The 19,509-nt window shown below is 47.1% G+C and overlaps 1 protein-coding gene across 1 annotated transcript; it reads right to left on the reverse strand.

Moving 5' to 3' along the window:
- Positions 1-421: 421 nt before the first annotated feature.
- LOC121618475 (phospholipid phosphatase-related protein type 3-like) lies at positions 422-15,594 on the reverse strand. The gene is given in 10 exon segments (XM_041953994.1): positions 422-678; positions 681-1,365; positions 1,820-2,638; positions 3,503-3,676; positions 5,561-5,618; positions 7,373-7,568; positions 8,602-8,731; positions 11,049-11,234; positions 11,554-11,657; positions 15,550-15,594. Coding segments are annotated over 9 exon segments (2,586 nt in total). The 5' UTR covers positions 11,635-11,657; positions 15,550-15,594.
- Positions 15,595-19,509: the final 3,915 nt, after the last annotated feature.

Raw genomic sequence — 19,509 nt, forward strand, 5'->3', positions numbered from 1 at the left:
TCCACTCCTTCTCCGAATGTGTCATAAAACAACACGGAGGATGCGCGTGCTGAAGCTAAGGTTTGTAATCTTTCGCCCTGTTCTCTTTGACTCCCATTTCTCCCCTTGCCTTGTCGTTTTTGCCAGTCGGGGCCTTTGAGCCGGCACTGTGGGGGGCAGGGAAAAACCGGATCCCCTGCTGAGTGTGTGTGAGCTGCCAGACCTCCTAATGGTCCTCCACTCTCTTCGTTTGCAGCATTTTGACTGAAGCCACTGTTCTGGATTCAGAGTCTCTAAACCTTTTTGTCATTTTTCCTAAACCTCTCTTCACCTGCCGCAACCTACTCTGTTTCACTGTCTCTCTCAGTTGAGTCTTTTTCGAAGTACAATCGCTGATGTGACAATGATGTCTGCTGTCTGTCCCCTTCACTATAACATCCTCTCATTCTGCATGGCCTTGTAGTAGTGCTCCTGCTCGGCATGGCTGCGGGCGGAGACGGAGGGCCGGCGAGGCAGGGTGGAGGAGCGGGACAGCGCCTGGCTGTGGCTGTCCATCAGCAAGTCTGGATGGGGAGGAGGGGGAAGCATGCTGGAGCAGGACGGGTGAGGAGGCGGAGGCATGGAGGATGAGGGGTGAGGTGGCGGCGGCAAAGAGGAAGAGCATGGGTGCGGAGGCGGGGGCATCTGAATGGAAGATGTGTGCGGAGGTGGGGGCATTGGAGAGGAGGATGGGTGCGGAGGTGGGGGCATTTGAGAGGACAGGTGAGGTGGGGGAGGCATGTGAGAGGAGGCAGGTGGAGGGAGAGGAGGAGGCACTGGAGAGGAGCTCGGGTGTGGAGGGGGAGGCAAGGGGGAAGAAGACGAGTGAGGAGGCGGAGGGGGTAGAGGAGACGACGAGAGATGAGGAGGGGGAGGTAGAGGGGAGGAGGAGGTCGGGAGAGGCGGGGGAGGCAGCTCCGCTCCTCCTTCGGCGCTGCCGCTGGCCGAGGAGGAGCCGAGGGAGTCCGTTTTGACTGGGAGCGTCCGGTAATCCCGGTAGTGACTGACGTTGTCCTGCCGCTGCAGGGCCGCGCGGTGTTTGTCCCCCGTCGTGTCGGCCGCCATCATGTTACCACTGATGGTGTTTCTCCACTCCCACGGCTTGCCGTTATTGGCCGACACGCGCACCACCGGGTGGTGAGGAGCGTGAGCGTCGATTGTGACGATGCTCCCGCTCCCGGCGATGCTTCCCGGGTTGCTCCCCGTGCAGCTGTCTCGATCAGACGGGATCCGATAATAGGGCGACTCGGAGCAGTTGGACCCGCCGCCGGAGGAGGAGCCACCTTCTGATGTCTTAGTGGATGAAGAGACGGGTCCATGACCCTGCTGCTTGGACATGGCTATCACCTGGAGGACAGGAGAAAACCTCATCAGAATCTACAAAGGACAGATGCTGACCTTACTGACGTTGACATCTGCTGCTCCCAAGGTCAAGCAAGAACTTGCTTTGTGGCACATTAAACCCAGAATTCAGGCACTTTTATTGCGGTAAACATTGTAAAAGGTAATAGCAACACGTTCAATAACCCTCACAGACATTTTAATAAGATTTATCTCAACAATAATTAGCGTTTGAACCCTTGTGGGAGTATTTTAATATTGAAAACTAATCAGTGGAACTGCCTCCAACCATGTTGTTGTGTTTTGATTTCAACAACAAAATAAATCACAGGTGTGTTCAGCGTTTGGCAGCTGTTGACTCTCTCCTCCTGTCTCGATGTATTGCTCAGAGCTGGCTACGCGCCGCTTGAAATCAAAGGAAAAATGATTCCTCAAAGTAACGCAGGCATTCACGTCTCACCTGAGTGACTCTCTGCTGGCTGGGCGGCTGGCTGGGCGGCAGGTTGGGCACGCGGGGCGTCGACACCGCGATGGGCCCCGGCCCCGGCTCTTTTGCCCCTCCTCCCTCTGTGAGAGACAGCCACTTGGCACGGGTCTTGGCACTCTTGGGGGAGACGGGCGGCGGCCGAGAGGCCTCCTCGGGGATGTGGACGAGCGGCGGCGCCACCGCCATCCTGGCTCCAGTGGGCGTGGCGATGCCCTTGTTGGCTTGCACCGTAGGGTAAAGGGACGAAGGCATCTCCTGGTCTCCTCCGTCTCCCCCTTCGTCTGCATCGTTCCCTTCCGCTCCCTCCTCATCGTCTCGCGAGCTCTGGCTACGGAGCTCCAGCGAGCGCTGCTTCCACTCGGACACCAGCTGCCGAGACCTCTGGGGGTCAAAGGGCACGTGGAAGGTCATGTGACGCTGCGTGGGGGCCGGCTCATCGGAGGGGGAGATGGGGCTGTTGCCGTTTGCGACTCGGGGCAAGGTGTTGCTGAAGGTTACCATGGTTTCCTTGCCCATGGGACCCCGGGTTGCCAAGAGCTCCACGTCAGCGCTGGCTCTTTTGAGGGAGGCCAGGGACGCCTTCTCCCTCCTCACCTTACTGCGGGCCCCGGACCCCAGCCCCACCCCCAGCTCCTCTCTGCTCTCAGACACCCTGGGAGTCTTCCTGTACAGGGAGTCGTGACTCCGCTGACTCAGCACCCTCAGGCCATCCTTCTGCTGAGCTGGGGTCAGCCTCTGTACGGAGTGAGCATCCTCTTCTGATGCTTTGAAGTTTCCCACTGCGTACACCGCCTGACAGGACAGAGGGATGCAGGCAGAGAGGTGGGAAGGAGAAATAAATGATGTGATAGAAGCACCCAGCATGTTAAATAAAGACTGAAGCGTGAAAATGTCTTTTCTTTAATCTTGCGGAGGGAATAAAATTTATATTCCTATTAGTGGGGAGCGAGTGCTCGAATGGGCATCGTTCCTCCTTCCTCCTGTTTAGTCTGAGGTCAGCATGAATCACTCTCTTCCCCCCCTCTCTCTCAGAATTCATCCTTTAATGAGGGGGAGAAACGCTCCCCCCTCTCAAAAACAGAACAGGCGAGGGAGAAAGAGAGTGAGAGGAGGAGGAAAGCTAGAAAATGGCAACGACAAGTTTTCTTAAAATGAAGTGTGAAATTGTTCCAGAGAATTCTTATCGGATTATTCATTCTCTCTCTCTCTTCCCTCCGTAATAGAAAAAGCTATATATAGAGCCTGAAAAAAAAAAAAACTGCTGTGAGAGGAAAGTATGGAAGCGAGGTGTTGAAAAAGATGCATTTGTTAGCACATGCTGTGATAGTGTTAGAATAATACAATGGGACAATTCAGCCACAGCAAAACAACTAAACCACTTTATTAAAAAAAAATCTATTTATGTGTGTTCAGTCATTCCCACCACGCTGCATGCTGACTGTTAACTACTCCCCGGGGACAAAACAAATCCCTAAATACACACACAAAAACACACTCTGGCGCTCATTTCTCAAACCAAATCCTGAAATAGAATAATAAATCCATTTCCAGACAGTTTCGGTGACATTATCATAAAAGGAGCACTCATCTTTACACCAGCTACATAAATTAGGTCCTTTAACTATAAACCTCCTCACACACAGTTTTATGACTAACCAGGTAGACGCCGATGCCGGCTCCTATGAGGTATCCCACGTAGACGTCTATCGGGTGGCTGCGGTGCTGAGTGATCTGCGTCAGCCCGGCGAGGCCCGCCGCCATGCAGAACGCAAACACCAGCAGCGGCTTCAGCAGCTTGGTCGTGCTGCTGATGCTGGCGTTGAAGTACATCTGTGGACAGAGAGACCGGGGTGGAGATGTCATGAAAAGGCGTAACAACACACTGCAACAAAAGTTTGACCTCAACAGTGGAAAGTCGTCCTGTCGGAATAATTTGACATGTTGGGAAATGCACTTGCTAAGAAGGAAGACTGATGCCACTATCGTCAGATTTTACATCAAGGTGGACATTCACCAATAAATTGCTGCTTATGAGCATGCATATTAGTAGCATACTGGCTCTTTATTAGTCTTAACAAAGCACTTATTAATGTCTTATTCTGGAGATTTCCTAGGGTTAGGGTTAGGGTTATTAAGCTTGTAATCCATGTACGACAACTTCCTTATTTACTATCAAGAAGCAGTAATTAGGAAGTTATTGAGGGAAAACTCTAAGTAGAATATGGCCTACACATTGGTACAGACCCCAATTTATGCCACATCATCATGACTTTACAAGTTTTTTTTAAGTGAAAAGGCAGAGGGTTTTCTCTTAACCTTTGGACAGAGCCACACTAGCCATGCATCCACTCTTTTTGCTAAGCTAAGCCACTTGTGTTTTTGCTGTCCTGGCAGAAAAATAGAAACCGAATAACTGCATTTCCCAAAATGTAGATTTATTCCTTTAAAGAGAAAAAACTTTCATCCAACTGGATGTCAAAATTGCATTCGTTTCCAAAGCAGCTCAACCGCTTTAAGGAATTCTCTTTAAAATTAAATGAACTGTCTCATATTGTTTCTGTTGCCTTTGTTCATCTGAGGCTAACTGAGTGAGTCATTAAGATGAATATTGTTTGACAGTAAAACAGAGAGAGGAAGAAAGCAGGGAGAGAGAATGTATTTACGTCTACATCGAAATTCTCCGCACGCACGCTTTATTTCGATTACATAAAGGGGAGGACAGCTGAGTGGCAGAAAAGCAGGCTTTGCAAAAGTATCCATTTAATCAAGCTCATCCCTCTACCACTGAGCATAAAAATCCTTCTTTTCCCAAAGCGGAAGGGAGCAGCATTTAAAAATTGAATACAAGAAATAAACATCTTAATGCGGTGGTCAGTGAAGAATAATACAGGAGAAAAATGATTTGAGAACAGTGTTTTTGGGCTGCTTCTCGACTCTGCAGAGATCAGGCAACATGTTGCAACTCCAGCAACCAAAACAGCTGCTTTCCTCCTCCTCTCATAAGAAATCTGTCTGGTGAGCTTTTAATGAGCACACCCTGGGCTCAGTGAGGCAGCAGAGATATGGCCAGTAGCTCGCGTTAGCCATTGGAGGAGTGAGTGTGTGTGTGTGTGTGTGTGTGTGTGTGTGTGGGAGGGTGCTACCTCATGGAAAAATGACAGTGATACTTTGCTGTACAGTTCACATACTGCTGCAGTCAGCGCCGGACTGCACAATGGCAAAAAGCTGCCCAATATGTGCAAGGACGTACAAGTTAACACTGAAATCTGACATTAAAAGGCTGTTATCTTAATGTGTTTTAATTTGAACGGCTCGAGGGTGCTGTAGTCTGAAAATCCGGAAATCTTTCAGCGAGTAAACACTATAATGCAATTGTGACTTATGTATGACGTGACAGTGAATTAATTCCAGCTACATAATCCTTTGATATGCAGGAACTAATTTCATGCTGCCAGCAGCTACATTTGTTAAGAATACATAGAAGAGCATCTGGATAGTTTTTTTTTTTTAGATTAGATTACTGTCATCTGCACAACCTCATGAAAATTTATGAAAGGAAAATTCCAAAGATAAAGAAAAGTGGTGCAAAAACACTGCTGTGATATCAATGTATCACCGAGGACGTCCCCAAATGTAAAACAAACAGGGTTGATGAGTTATTAAACAAACGAGCAGACAGTATACGATGCAAATACGTCATAATTAAGTGCTTACGGAGATATAGACAGCGGCGAAGCCAGAGAGCGTTGCATGCTGGGATGGAAATGTTTTCCTGAGGGGAGAAAGGGGGGAGAGTTAGGTGAGGGCAGAGAGGAAGAGAGATTCATGTATTTTCACAGAAAAAAAGCCTGCGTGGATTCTGTTTATTGCCTCTTGGACAAACCTGAATGAAGCTGTCACGGTTGCTCGTGTTATCGCCGATGTCTGGATTGTATTTGACATTAAAACCTGAGTGCCTGCTCGGCTGTGCCTGTCAAACCGAGCGCACGTCCTTGGATGTGAGCGTTAATCAGCGCAAACAGAATACCACGGGGCATTAGTGGGAACATTAGGGGAGGGCGAGCGCGTCTCGGTCCAAGCGGCTAATTTAGAGTTTAGAAAGCTGAATCACAAATCTCATTTACTTTGTCTTATGAAGCCGCCTCGTGCTGTGGGTGTATTTCTCCCTGTGTCTTGCAGTGCTGTGTTTACCTTCTCCCACTTCTTCAAGGCTAAATCTCTGTGTGTGCTGTTAAAGTTAAGTGCTCTGGGAGGCTAAGTCTGGTTTGTCTTTGTGAAGACCAATTTGAGTTTTCACCTTCAAGGCGAGAACGTTTTTTTTTTTTTAACTTTTCGGCTGGTTCTTGCTATTTCAAAGGTGTGTTTGAGGGTCAAGACTTTAGGCTTCAGGCTTTGCATTTTTGCAGAGTTAGATGAGATAATGTTCGGTGTAAATCCACAGCCAGCAGCCAATTAGCTTAGCTTAGCTTAGGATAAAGCCTGGGAACAGTCTCCTTCCTCTGTTCAACAGTGCATCGACAACACGCCTCAAGCTCAGGCTACAAATCCAAAGCGGTACGTGCCAAACTATTTCCTGTCCAGTGCAGTGACCGACCTGGAAATAGTATAACCCCCACATCAAAAAGACTAATCGTCATGGTTACACAAGATAACCAACCGCTGGCTGTAGCCTTATATTATGTATAGTAACACTTATTTGTTGTGCAGAAAACAAATAAGCACATTATCCAAAACTATTCCGTTAAGGTCAGGGTTAGGGGCCAGGGAATACATGATGTCAATAAGGGTCCTCACAGGTGTAGAAGTACAAACACGTGTACATTTGTACTTCTGGGATTATCCCTATAGGAGCTATATTCAGTTGTAATCTTTTCTGTTAGCGTGCACCTATTATGCCTGCTTAACATATACAGTATATGCTGTAACTTGTTTGTCTGACGTGTGTCTGTTTGTTGCTTGGCCACAGCACCTGAAAGTGAGAAACAGCTGGGCAATGAGCGGGCAACATCATGAATAAGCAAATCTTGCATTATTTTAAAGTATTCAACTGCAACAATGTCACTCCTTCACTATTTTAATCTCCTGTAATCCTCTTCAGATGCAAATTAGCTTTGATGACTCCTCACAGCATAGCTTGTATAGACACTCCTGCAAGATAGTGGTGTGTTGCAATATACAGTATGGTGTTCAACCACTGTAAATCTTTTTATCATTGTAACTCACCGTCTTCCAGATTTTTCTGATAAAGGATATGTTTGTATGAGCAGAGCCTCAACTGCAGGAATATGCCTTCAGCATATTGTAAGTTTGTAAATAGTTCTGTGCATCAACTAAAAAGCAAAGAGGCCCCACATTGAATTCTTGTTTCATGGCATGAGAGCAGCAGAGCTTGAGAGAAGCATATGAGTTAGATCCTGCACAGATTAACTGATTATTTATTGCAATGAATGACATTTTTGAATCCAGGCAGATGGACACAGTCTATGCGTGGTGCGTTTCAGCTCTTAACATTTGTGCACGCCTTACCTAGCTGACATGATGGCATACTGGTCTTTGCCCATGCAGATGTCCCGTGTGATGTAGGCGTTGTTGTCACATGACACTCCCGGGGCCGTGTAATTGGGCTGGCAGACGGTGAGGAAGAAAGGGGCGTGGTAACCAGTAGCTAACTGGATGACATCTGTCACCAGGGCTGTTGCCAGGAGACCGAACACATGAACACCTGAGGGAGGAGATGGAGACAGAGACGGTGCGGGGCTGCCTTGGTAAATGGACTAAAAGCCTCTGGAGGTTTCATCCCATTGAGCTGCTCATTTGTGAACACCTGCAGTCGAAAACAACGTTGAATTTGCTCCGGCAACCTGAAGTGACACCACAAGCCTTCAGTTTGTTAAGTTATGTTAAGTTTTTCCGCAGACAGTGAAATTTGGCAAGGTGAATTAATTTGTCTTTTCACTTCAAAGCTCAAAGCCGGCCTCAAGATATTACACATGGAGCATTGTATCGTGCTTATTTCATTTCAAGTCACCCTTCATTTAACGCATATAATTAGCTTATTTCCCTTCTCTTAAAAGTGGAATCGGGTTGGGGGCTCAGCCGGTAAGTGGAATAATTTAGAGCCAAAACTGATTTCCATCTTAAAAACAACAACATTTTGTGGCCAACTCCCGACAGCAGACTGCTCTTTGCAATGTTAGTGCTGCTGGTAACGTAAGACTAAATAAAACACATGTGTTGACATGTTAATCTTCAACCTTTGAAGGATTAATCCTCTGTCCGATGGCCACATGCGTAATTCATTTTAGTTATTTTTCGGCAGCAACAACATGGAGAAAAGCAGACATGAAACAAAGCGATATCCAACTCTGAGAGAGAAAGAAATAGATGTAACACTGTCATACTTATGCAGTTATCGGTTTACTTTAATACACTGCACTGCTCACTTCAGTGGGGTGTTTGTTTTGGATCGTGCGATTAAAAAAAGCTATTTATAGGCCTCTCAATCACAGACAGAATGCACATATATGGGAAAATCACACTGTTTGACAAACCACGTGGCTCATGAGACCCTCTGAAAGATGGCCCCTGCAGCAAGAGCAGCCACGTATCTCTCCAGGTTTCCTTGAGCAAACCCTGAACCATATTCACTAACTGCAAAAAAAATGATTAAAAGGATTATAATATGACCTTAATTCCCCAAAAACTCAACACACACACACAAAAAAACCCCTGACAGGATTGGTGGTTGGACGTACCGACGAAGCGCACGGTTCTGCGTAGGAAGGAGTTGAAGCTGCAGCCTCCAGCGTTGATGCTGCTCTCCGACTTGGGACACGTCTTCAGTTTGGATTGCATGCAGTACATGAGGCCCTCCCCCATCATAATCTACAGAGGGAGGCACAAAAGTAGGTTTAAGGTGAGGAATAAACACACACGCACACATAAAAAAAAAAGCTTTTGAGTACTCTAGGCGTTTCTGTCATATAGGAAGGCAGCGAGGGAAAAATACAAAAAGAGAAGAGGAAGAAAATGGGCTGCTAAACTGCTACTGATGTCAAATCTCTGTGATCATGATCTACAGTGAGAGAGAGGGGGAATGCATGCAGGGTGCTATCGAATAGTGATCACTTCCAATCAGAGTGATAGATGAGTGTTGGAGAGGTCTGCTCGTTTCCATGCTGCTGATGGATTAACAGCGTGCGTGTCTGTGTGCGAGTGCGTATTGATCGTGGGGGCCTGTGGCGTGTTTGATGGGGTGTATTGGAATGTCAGGTGTGTATTTATCAATGTGTCCATTGATCCTGCATTTCTGAGGGGAGATTGAGTTTGCTTTGTGAGTGTTTGAGAGGCTGTACGTTTGCATATTTGTGTGATCTACGCATCTGTCTGTACACAAGGGTTCCCGGGTGATGTATGTGTGTCGAACTCACACAAAACCAAAGACATGCATGAGATCGCTGATCCTCTGGGATAAGATTTTATCTCTGTGGCTCCAGTATTGGGAGGTTTTGGATTAATTTTTACATGAACAATGGATCAAGCATCACTCAGCTGCAAACCCACAGGGAATTATTACTCACTAGTTTTCAGGTGCAAAAAAACACCTAATCAACCAACTGTATGCTACCCGCCCAGCACCAAACGGCAATGACAGTGACTAGTTGGTGAAAAAAGTCGGACACCTTAAATGCTAAAGATCAAGATAGCTTTCTCAGGAGTTGGTGGAGACCAAAACTGAGCTCACAGCAGAGCGGATATTGAACTTGGCCAGAAAAATGACTCCAAATGAATGTCATTGTTCCCTATGTGTGTCGCATTTGCTGCTAAGTTAGCAAAAACAACTTTAAAAAGGGTCCATTTGTTGGACCAGTGGCCGATAATTATGCAGGTTTGCTAAACCTACAAAAAAAGTCACTTAATACTCCTTCTTTTTTCAAATATAATTTCCTGTGAAATATTGAGTGACACTGAAAGGCCAGATCAAGCTAGAAATGCCCTTTGTTCTTCTAAAGGTGGAGTTTGAGCTACGCTCAGTTTGTGCTCATCTCTATAGGAGTTAGCATAGTCTAGCATTGACACACCTTAAAAGTACATGCACAGACATTCAGAGCTGCTTTTACCTCCACACAGCAGGTTATGTATCCGGTTTGTTTGTCAGCAGGATTTAGGGAAAAACTATGGGCCAGGTTTTCATATAACTTGGTGGATGGGTGTAGCAAGGACCAAGAAAGAGCCCATTAAATTCTGCAGCGGATCTCACTGGGTGGATACAACTATTTTCCACTTTCATTATCATTCCCAGATGGGGCTTTTGACTTTGGTGGAATAAATGCAACACGTCTTAAAATCCAGTAGACAGTCGCAACTTTCACAGTGACAAAAAAGCCAGTTCTAGAAATACAATGACTCCATATCACAATGCACATTCACGGGTACCAGAAGTCCTCTGCGGTAGTCGACACATATAGATGCTCAAACTGCATGCAGAAAGCAGTCGTTATGGAGCTCTTTGTTTCACGGAAGAACGGGTACAATTGCAAGACTTTTTTCATAAACTAGTGTCTGGCTATGGAAACGCAGTTTCTGGTTTCCACTAATGTATGTTGAAATATTTACCATTTAGAATTGTATCATTAAAAGCACAGCTGAGTTGATGAGGCACAAGCACATATAGCAGAGTGGGGTATTGGCCTTGGTGGAGGTCTGTGCACTCCGAGTGCCCCTCTGCTTTTTTTCTGAGTCTGTGCAATGAGGCAAAATAGCACAATTGCCCCCAAAATGTAGCTATTCCTTAACCTTTCCTTCGTTTTGCATGAAACTCCCTTTTATCCGCATCAATAATCCTATATGTATGCAGGGACATGTTTTACTCATGTTTTGGGGACAAAGGTCTGTTTACCTAGTCACATTGTGGGGACTCACCTTCCTTATGGGCCTTATGGAGACAAAAGTCCCTATAATCTAAATCATTAAATATAAGGGTGAAGACTTGGGTTGAGGTTAGGATAAGGTTAGGTTTAGGTTAAAGTTAGGGTAAGGGTTAGGGTCAGGCAGGTAGTGGTTATGGTTATGGTTAGGGTTAGTCTCCAGGAAATTAATGTAAGTCTACGTAATGTCCCCAAAAATTATGGAAGCATGGCTATATGTGTGTGTGTGTGTGTGTGTGTGTGTGTGAGAGAGAGAGTGTGTGCAATGGACTTACAGATGCCGCAGGACCGGCGAAGGCCAAACTCAGCAGCATCAACAGAGGGATGAGCTCATCACCCGTCTCCACGTAGGGCATGGAGAGGTCGCGGTCATGGCAACGGAAGCCCACCATCGCCGGGGACAACACATCCGTCAGCTCCAGGAAGTACAGGGACACCAAGGAGGACAGGACGATGGGGAGCTGAACACGCATGTGCACACACACACACACCCGCCCGCCACACACACAAGGACAAGGACAAAGCAAAGAGTGACTAGCATTTAATATTTGCTTGGAAAGAGGTGATTCATCTCAGCTAATGCACACCTCCACACACACACACACAGGCGAAAAGTGATGACGCCATAACATTTTCTAGTGGAGAACATCAACGCTGATACTCCACACGACAGAGAGAGCGATTCAGCTACTGATCGATTGAGTAAATGTGGTGAGTCATGTTGACTGTGCACCGGCGTATAAAAAAGGTGATTCATCAATACCTCCAATCTACACATACCTCGACAAAATAAAAGCACGGCAGCAGCGTCATGCTGTCTTTGGGGGGTTTCTTCTTGGCTTTGTTCTTGGGGGACGTCATCTTGGGGTGGGACCAGTCACAGCCTGTTGGGATAACAGATTGTCAGAGACGAGCTTCGCTTCACTTTCCTGGATTCACACCATCAATATTTCCGAAAGCATCAAAAAGATGTTGAAATCTCTGCCAGGTCTGGATTTATCTGATGAATGAAGGTCAAAAAGGTTCTCAAATGCTGGCAAAGGCTGGTAGGTTTTACACTGCACACGTTTCAATGCATTAGCTTGAAGAACGAGACCTCGCGTTGCTTAGCAGACAATTAAAATCCATTCTGAGCTATTTTGTTATAGCGTTTTGTAACGAGGCACATTTTTAGTTTTTGCACACCCACACACACTCAATGATGAGGCCTATAACGCTGCACATGCACATTTAATAACCACACACGTGCAGAGGAACACACACACACACGGTTATAAATATTCACCGCCGAAAAGTGATGTTGAGTTCTACTAAATTCTGGTGAAAAGGAAGCATTTGAATTACTTTAATGAATCCTCTACTTGAATGCACTTCTAAATCCTCTAAATTCCACTTCCTCACAATCTCATAAACACACACACACACACATGCAGACATCTCCTGCCGTCAGTAACCTGTAGGCGATCAGAAGGTCTCTGAGAGGAGTAAGAGCCAAGGGCCCAAATGGAAATCTAAACAGAGTTAAATATTTACAGCTCTCCCTACAGCTCTCCATTTCTCTCCATCTCTGTCCTCCACCCGCCACAACACTTCCCTCTACGTCCCTCTTTTTCTCTCTCTTTGTTACCTCCAGTTCCTGCTCTTTAACTCCCTAACCTCTGTTTGCTGCCGTCAGGTCAGTATTGACTTTTCAATATGAACTGCAGGCTTTCTGATTTTGATGCGGTGTCTCCAAAACATGCTCCTGCGCCTTAAATGAATCACACCATTTGAATGGGCTCCTATGGAGAGGTTTACTCTCCTGTGATTGTGTAAATGTCATTTTTCTAGTTGGATTTTCCCCTTTTAAAAGGCACACAAACGGCCAAACTCAAGGCAGGTTGAATATGAGCACAAAATCAGCTGATCTGAGGCTTCGATCTGAAAACACCACCCTTCGGGAACATCATATTGGCTGAAAGCTGTGTAGGGTTCTCCACTTATTTCTGCCTCTTGGTGCTTCTTTCTTGGTTTTATTGCAGGGTTTTTGTTTGGCTTTGCTTATTTGTTTCTCACCTGCCCTCTCTCTACCTTTCTCTCTCTTCCCCGTTCTGTCTTTTTGCAGCACATCTGTCTACAAATCCCCGTCTCCGCTGTCTCAACCCTCCCACACCTACCCCTCTCTTGCTCTCTGTCCTTCTGCATCGACACCTCTCTGCCTGCCTCATCACCCCTTCTTTTTTTATCTCCTCTCTGTTTCTGCCTGTTTCCCCTCTTTCTCTCCGAGATAAGGGGGCCTGACCCTGAGGCGGCGTAAGGCACCGGGAATCAAAGACTTCTACCGTCTAATTTCCATGACCGCTAGAAATGAAGAGGAGAGGAAAGGAGGGAAGAGGAGAGGAGAATAGGAGAGGACTGGGGACAAGATAAGCGGAGATCAAAGACATAAAGAAGGCGAATGATAAAAAAAAAAAGAGGAAACGCAGAGGAGTGTGGCTGTGGTTTGTGTATGTCTGGTGGTGCTGGTGGAGGGAGAGGGGGGTTGGTGGCGGGTGAGGATCAGAGTCAGGGAGGATATTGGGATGGATGGATTCCAGTGTAGCTGAAAGCAGCTTAGGAAGACGCTGCGTCCCGGGTCTCGCTCTCCCAGCCGCTTGGTCTCAGTGACCTACTCCAGCCAGCACTTAAACCTCACCCGGACTCACATCGCACACACACACACACACACACACACACAGACACACACACACACACTTACATGGCTTCAGAAGACATTCCATTGACTTCCGGGAGACTACCAATAACCCAAACCTTCACCCAAGTCTTCAACCCCAACATTTAATGATTTACATTACAGTGCATATAGCCCCCCCCCCCCCACTCCCACACACACACACACACACACAGAATGAGCCTCTTCACTGAAGAAAAGGGCTCGTTTATCTGTCACACCAGCACTTGTCCTCCGGGGCACGTCATATGTGTGTGTGAGAATGCAAAATGTGTGCACACCAGCAACCATTAAGGCTGCGTTCGCATGTGTGTGTATAGTCTGGGCAATCTGTACACATTGTGTGTATGTGTGTGTGTGTGTGTGTGAGGGAGGTGGGTTGTATAGCCTGCAGTGGAGAGTGTGTCAGACAGTGAGAAAGATACAAGACTCAGTGATCATCGACATTGAGGGGTGTTGGAGACAGACTAGTACAGACTAGCAGTGCAGTCAGGTGAGGGACGATGAGGTGTAAAACATACATTACAGTCTATAACTGCACTGTGATGTACAGATGGATGACACAATCAAGGAAAACCCCATCATCAAGCATCTTATTAAAGCGCTGATGTTTTTACGATGATGCTCGATCCAAAATCTCCTATAAAGATTCAGTGATGTGAGATCTGGTGACTGCAAAAGCATCAAACCACTCAGTGACCCCTCCTGCACTGTCGGAAGGCACCTTTGTTAGGCCTCACATTTATTCAGTTTTTTCCTTTAATTTGTCATTCATCTATATATTTGAGCACATACTTTAGCGGAGATTTTAGCACATTTGAGCGTAGTGTAGCGCTGCCTGGCAAAGTGCTGAAACAATTAGACAATCAATTAGGAAGGAAATTAATGTGCAGCTATGTTGATAATATCATATTACGTCGCTTCAGGTTGTCAAATGTGAGAATTTGCTGCTTTTCTCTGTGTCGTGTGACAGCAAATCTTTGAGTTTTTAACTGCTGGTTGGACAAAACAAGACAATCACTGTCAGATGAACTGATATGGAAAATAACTGGTAGTTGCAGCCTTGGCATGGTGCAATAGGAGAGGAGGAAAGATTTCATGTACATTTATTTTGCATACTATAAGAACTGTCTTTATTTGTGTGATGGTGCCATTCTAGTTAAGAATGTGTTTTTGTTTTTGTGTCACAGTCCTGTTTCATGACATTTCGATCATTTAGAATTTTCATTAGAACAAATATGCAAAATATACAAAAGGCCCCAATACTTGTCATAATAAATGTGATGTGGTTGCTTCCAAATCGGTCTGCCCCTGTATAAGCAAAGATTTCGGTATAGTATTTACAGTGCTACCATGTAGTACGGTACAGTACTGACATGGATCCCTGGTGTCTCCCAGCAGGCCATTGACTAAGCCTTTAAACCAGAAGGCACAGCGTAAAGTCGCTGCTCTTGTACGACCCAGAGCTCACAAACATGAACTTGAAAATGAAGGAATGTGTAAATGCACTGAGTGACTCCATTCACTCATCCATCCTTGGAGAAAGTTGCAGTGCAACCTGCAAAGCCATGTCCACTGCAGGGCCCTTAACAGCCGGGGGAGACATATAAAGGGCCATTTGCAGCGCTTGATGCGGAGGAGGGTTTGCACAACTTCTATCACCTGCTTTTGTACAGAACACAACCGTTCAACCATCAGTTTATGCTGCTATTACACCTCATTACTGAATATTCATTTAATAAGATGTAAAACAAAAGTGGTAGTGATGGTTGCGTCTCTCCTGGAGGGAAAACATGTATTTCTCAACATGCACTTTGCTTTAGTGGCTGTTTTCTTATATTATAGGTTTTAGCAGCCATTGCATGAAAAGGAGCCGCAATGTATGAGCATAAAGCTGTGCAGGCTATTGATAACAGCAGTTACTCCACCACAAGCAGAAATCATCAGATTGCGTATGAGATCATCAATTATGGAAACGTGAAAAACCATGTGCTGAGGAGCGGTTGCTGGGGGGGTGCATGCGGGGGAGAGAGCCACATAAACCACCGGACAGCCCGAGCACTCACCTCTGTCCCGGGGGCTCCGTGAATTCACCGAGTCCCGTCGGCCCCTTCCCCCCCGGCGTGGTCTTGCGTGCTGCTCCAGTTTTGCGGCGCACAGTCCCTTTAATCCATCTCCGGCGTCTCCCAACTCACGCCGAAATTCTGAACCCCCCACCACTGTGGAGCGCTCCGGTGTGCGGCGGCTATTCCGGGCTCACTGAAGGAGACTGGGAGAATGAGGGTGGATGGGAGTAAGTGGGGAGACCTACAGAGGAGGAGCAGGGGATGGCGAGAGAGAGAGGAGAGAGAGGAGGGTTGCTGATGGTGGAAAGTCCAATTTGCGGCACTTGCGCTTCTCTCCTTTCTATTTCCTGGCTTTGGATAAGTGAGAGATTCACGTGCGTCCCGGTTGCTCCCCTTTACTCGCACCTGCAGGTTCTCCAAATGCTCATTGAGCACACAACGCGGATAAATTTGGAAATCCAAAAGAAGCTTGTTCTTTTTTACGCGAGGCATCCGTCACACGGTTTTCGGGTACGCAGTCAGCCTCACAGCTCGCACACACACACACACACACACACACACACACACATACACGCATACACACACACATACACACAAAGGCTTGGGGGCCGAGCAGGGCTGTGGAGGGAGGGGGAGGAGAGAGTGTGGTGTGTGCGCTTATGGTGGGGGGAGGAGACAGTCTGGTCCACACTTCTCTGTTCCTTTCCTCGCTGGATTCCTGTTTGGGGGCGACCGAGACAAAGGGGCAGATTTCGGAATGTGTGTGTGTGTGTGTTTGTGGAGTAAAAGCGGCCTGCGCATGTGTGCGTAAAAGCGAGGGGGCGGTTTTGGAGATAGCCTCTCATCTATAAGCAGGAGCCAATTTCACTGTAATTACAATATTAGGCTGAGCATCAGACACGCCTCGCGCTTCTCTAAACACCATCAGATGCGTCTTGAGAGGCTCAACTTGTTCTCGTTTCCAGGGCTGACGGCTCAGATGTCTCCGCCTTTGTTTACTCTGGAAGGGTGTGGCAGGCGTCTGACCACTGTGGTGCATTTATATCCCCCCGGAGGATCCGACGCGGAGCTCGAGGACACGCGCGGCGCGCGCGCACGAGCTGTGCGATAGCCCTGCATCCACACTGAGAGTCACATTCACAGACACCTCGGCGATGCACTGACTCATCATGAGTGACATTGCGGCAATTAACATCAAAGAGTCGGCTGTGCGTGCACACGTGCGTGCGTGCGAGCGTGCGTCGTGTTCGTACGCGTGCGCCCCCGTGGATGCTGAAGATGTTCTCTGTATGAGATCCATATCTTTTCCTCCCACAGTTATCAATTCTTAATGGGGCTTAAGGCTGAACGTAAATAGCCCCCCAGCACCCACGCTTTCCTCTCCACATTTTAAATCTCTCGTCTCAATCACTGACTAAGTGTTGTGACACGTTCAGGGACGCTTGCAGCCCGTGTGTTAAGATCTGTGCAGGCTAATTTGAGGGGGTGCAGAGCAGGAGGAAGTCGCCCGCTGTCCAGCCTCTGATGGTTTTACACTCATTCAGATATTTGTACCCCCCCCCCCCTCTCAGTCTCTGTCACTTGGCTCTGTATCGGTGCTCGGTGCTCGATGAATGGGGGCGCCCCATTTAGTGTTGATCCCGTCTCCGGTTGCCAGGGAGTTTCTCTGGTTCTCGTGGGGTACTCCCTCGTCTGCGACTCTCTCCCCTGCACCCCCTCCCGTTCCGTGCCCAGAGGCCCCCACCCGGACACCATCACACACACACACACACACACACACACACAACATCCCACCAATAACACCCCAGGGTTGGTCACAGCTGGCAGGAGCTAATACACTCATCACTCACAGAGCCTGGTTCCTATTTACCTACTAGACAAAGCACTATAGAGATGGAGGGAGAGAGACATGTGAGGTGGAGGTGGATGAACACTCGTTTTATGCTTCCCACAGGCTACTCACACTCCTCTCCACAATTTGGTCACAGCTACAGAACCTCAGAGATGCAGAAATCCCCGCAATTGTGTTTCTTTCTTACAGAATGAATGCATTATCAGCTATCCTCACGATTAACCCCACTGGATGGTAATTGATTGCCAGTGGGGGTGGGGGGGTGGGGCACATTGGGGATTCTTAAGTTTGATTAAAATTCTTCCTGACTGCCGTTCACACATGTGACCCAATTACTGCGTCTGAGCAAAAGGCCGGCCATCTCCATTCATACATACTGTACACGTGGATATGTGGGTTCCCCTGCGGGAGAATAAAGATAAAGCGTGTGCATGTGCACACCCACACGCAGACACCCACACATGCACGCATCTGCATGGCTGATGCAGCGGGAGGCTTTCCGCACAGGGACACACACAAACTACATACATGCACATAGAGTAAATGCAGAATTCCAGACTGAGGCAGTGTAAGCACGCTGAAGGCATGCAGGTGAGGTTGATATCTGCATGTGGACACATCCACCCACGCAGCTATGAAAGCCCACACAATTCTACGATTGGATTCTCATTGATTTTTATTTTTCACAACCCATTCAGCGCAACCCCATCACCTGACAAAGAGCCCATTGTTTATTTTATTACAAGGAGAATCCAATCATGTGCGAGGGCAGAGAACATGTGATTGATCGGCTTTACCACCGTGCGATTATCTTCACTTTATACAGTCTGGTCGATGCACCGGCACTAAATCATCAGCATGCTACTCCCATCCCTCTTCGTCTCTCTCTCACCCCCCTTCAAGCATCCCACATGCTGTTAGCTCTCATCTGTACTGAAGAATTATATTCTGCGGCATCAATTTCAAAGTCTGCCTTTACTGACAGGTGCCAGGTTTCATCCAGGCTTTACTCAATTTCCAGTGTTAGATAGTAAAACGGTATTTTTAGGGTGTTAATGTCGCAGTGATTGTGTGGTTAAGAAATGCTATAAATCAATACAGATGAAATGTGCAACAATGATGTCTGCCACATTATGTAGGCCACTGCTTCATGGGGTGACTGAAGTGTGACTGACTAGCAAACACACACACACACACACATGCACACACACATAGATAAAGCACACCATGCTCATCTTTTAGATGAAACGATTGGAAACGAGCGCACGTCTCCATCACACTGTAACTAAAACATCCCTAATGTGAATTCTCTGCAGGTATCTCCATTGCACACTCCACCCTCACGAGCCTCGGGACAGGTTCAAGTGCCTCTGTGTGGCTGAAAGCTGCCATTACATGACAGGTTATCGTTACACTCCCAGATGGAGTAGCGCCTAAACCTCCTCTTAAGTGGCCCTGGAAACACGAGCGTTTCTCAGAGGAGTCTCATGCGCTGCTTTGACCGGATTTGTGTCTAATGTAGATTATAGCACACATCACTTTGTAAGACAGGCTTCAATAAAATGTGATAAAGTAATTGACTGAGGGCTTACAGCCCATTCAAGCTTTTATCAGTTTTCTGACAAGATAAACACCACAATCATCCCGCACAGATCAATTGCAAGGTAGCGCTTAGATTTGCTCATTCAAGACAGATATCAGCGTAATACATCCAACATATTCTGGGTTGCACCTTGCATTTCACTGTGCAGCAGTTTTTTCATTCCACAGTCCTAGTGTGCAAGAAATGTTCACATCTTTATCTCTTTTCACCAACAGTCACAAGAGGTAGTCACAGGTCTTTGACTTCCCTTCAGAGCTGCTACAGCTTCTCGTTTTTCTCACGAGAGGTAATGCTACACCTTTATCAAGCAACACGGCGTGTGCTAAAGCATCAGTGTGGAGAAGAGGCCTTTTGAAGATGCATTACACAGGCTCTTGAGCTTGTAAACAACAAACGGCTCATGCACTAGACTTTGCCGGCTTTTCTGGCGGCGAGTGGCGCAGCGCAAGCAGCAGCCTTAAAATGCTCCTGTGAGATCAGACATGCCGCAATAGTTGCGCCCAAA

The sequence above is a fragment of the Chelmon rostratus genome, chromosome 15 (assembly GCF_017976325.1).
Source record: "Chelmon rostratus isolate fCheRos1 chromosome 15, fCheRos1.pri, whole genome shotgun sequence".
NCBI classification, from domain to species: Eukaryota; Metazoa; Chordata; class Actinopteri; order Chaetodontiformes; family Chaetodontidae; genus Chelmon; species Chelmon rostratus.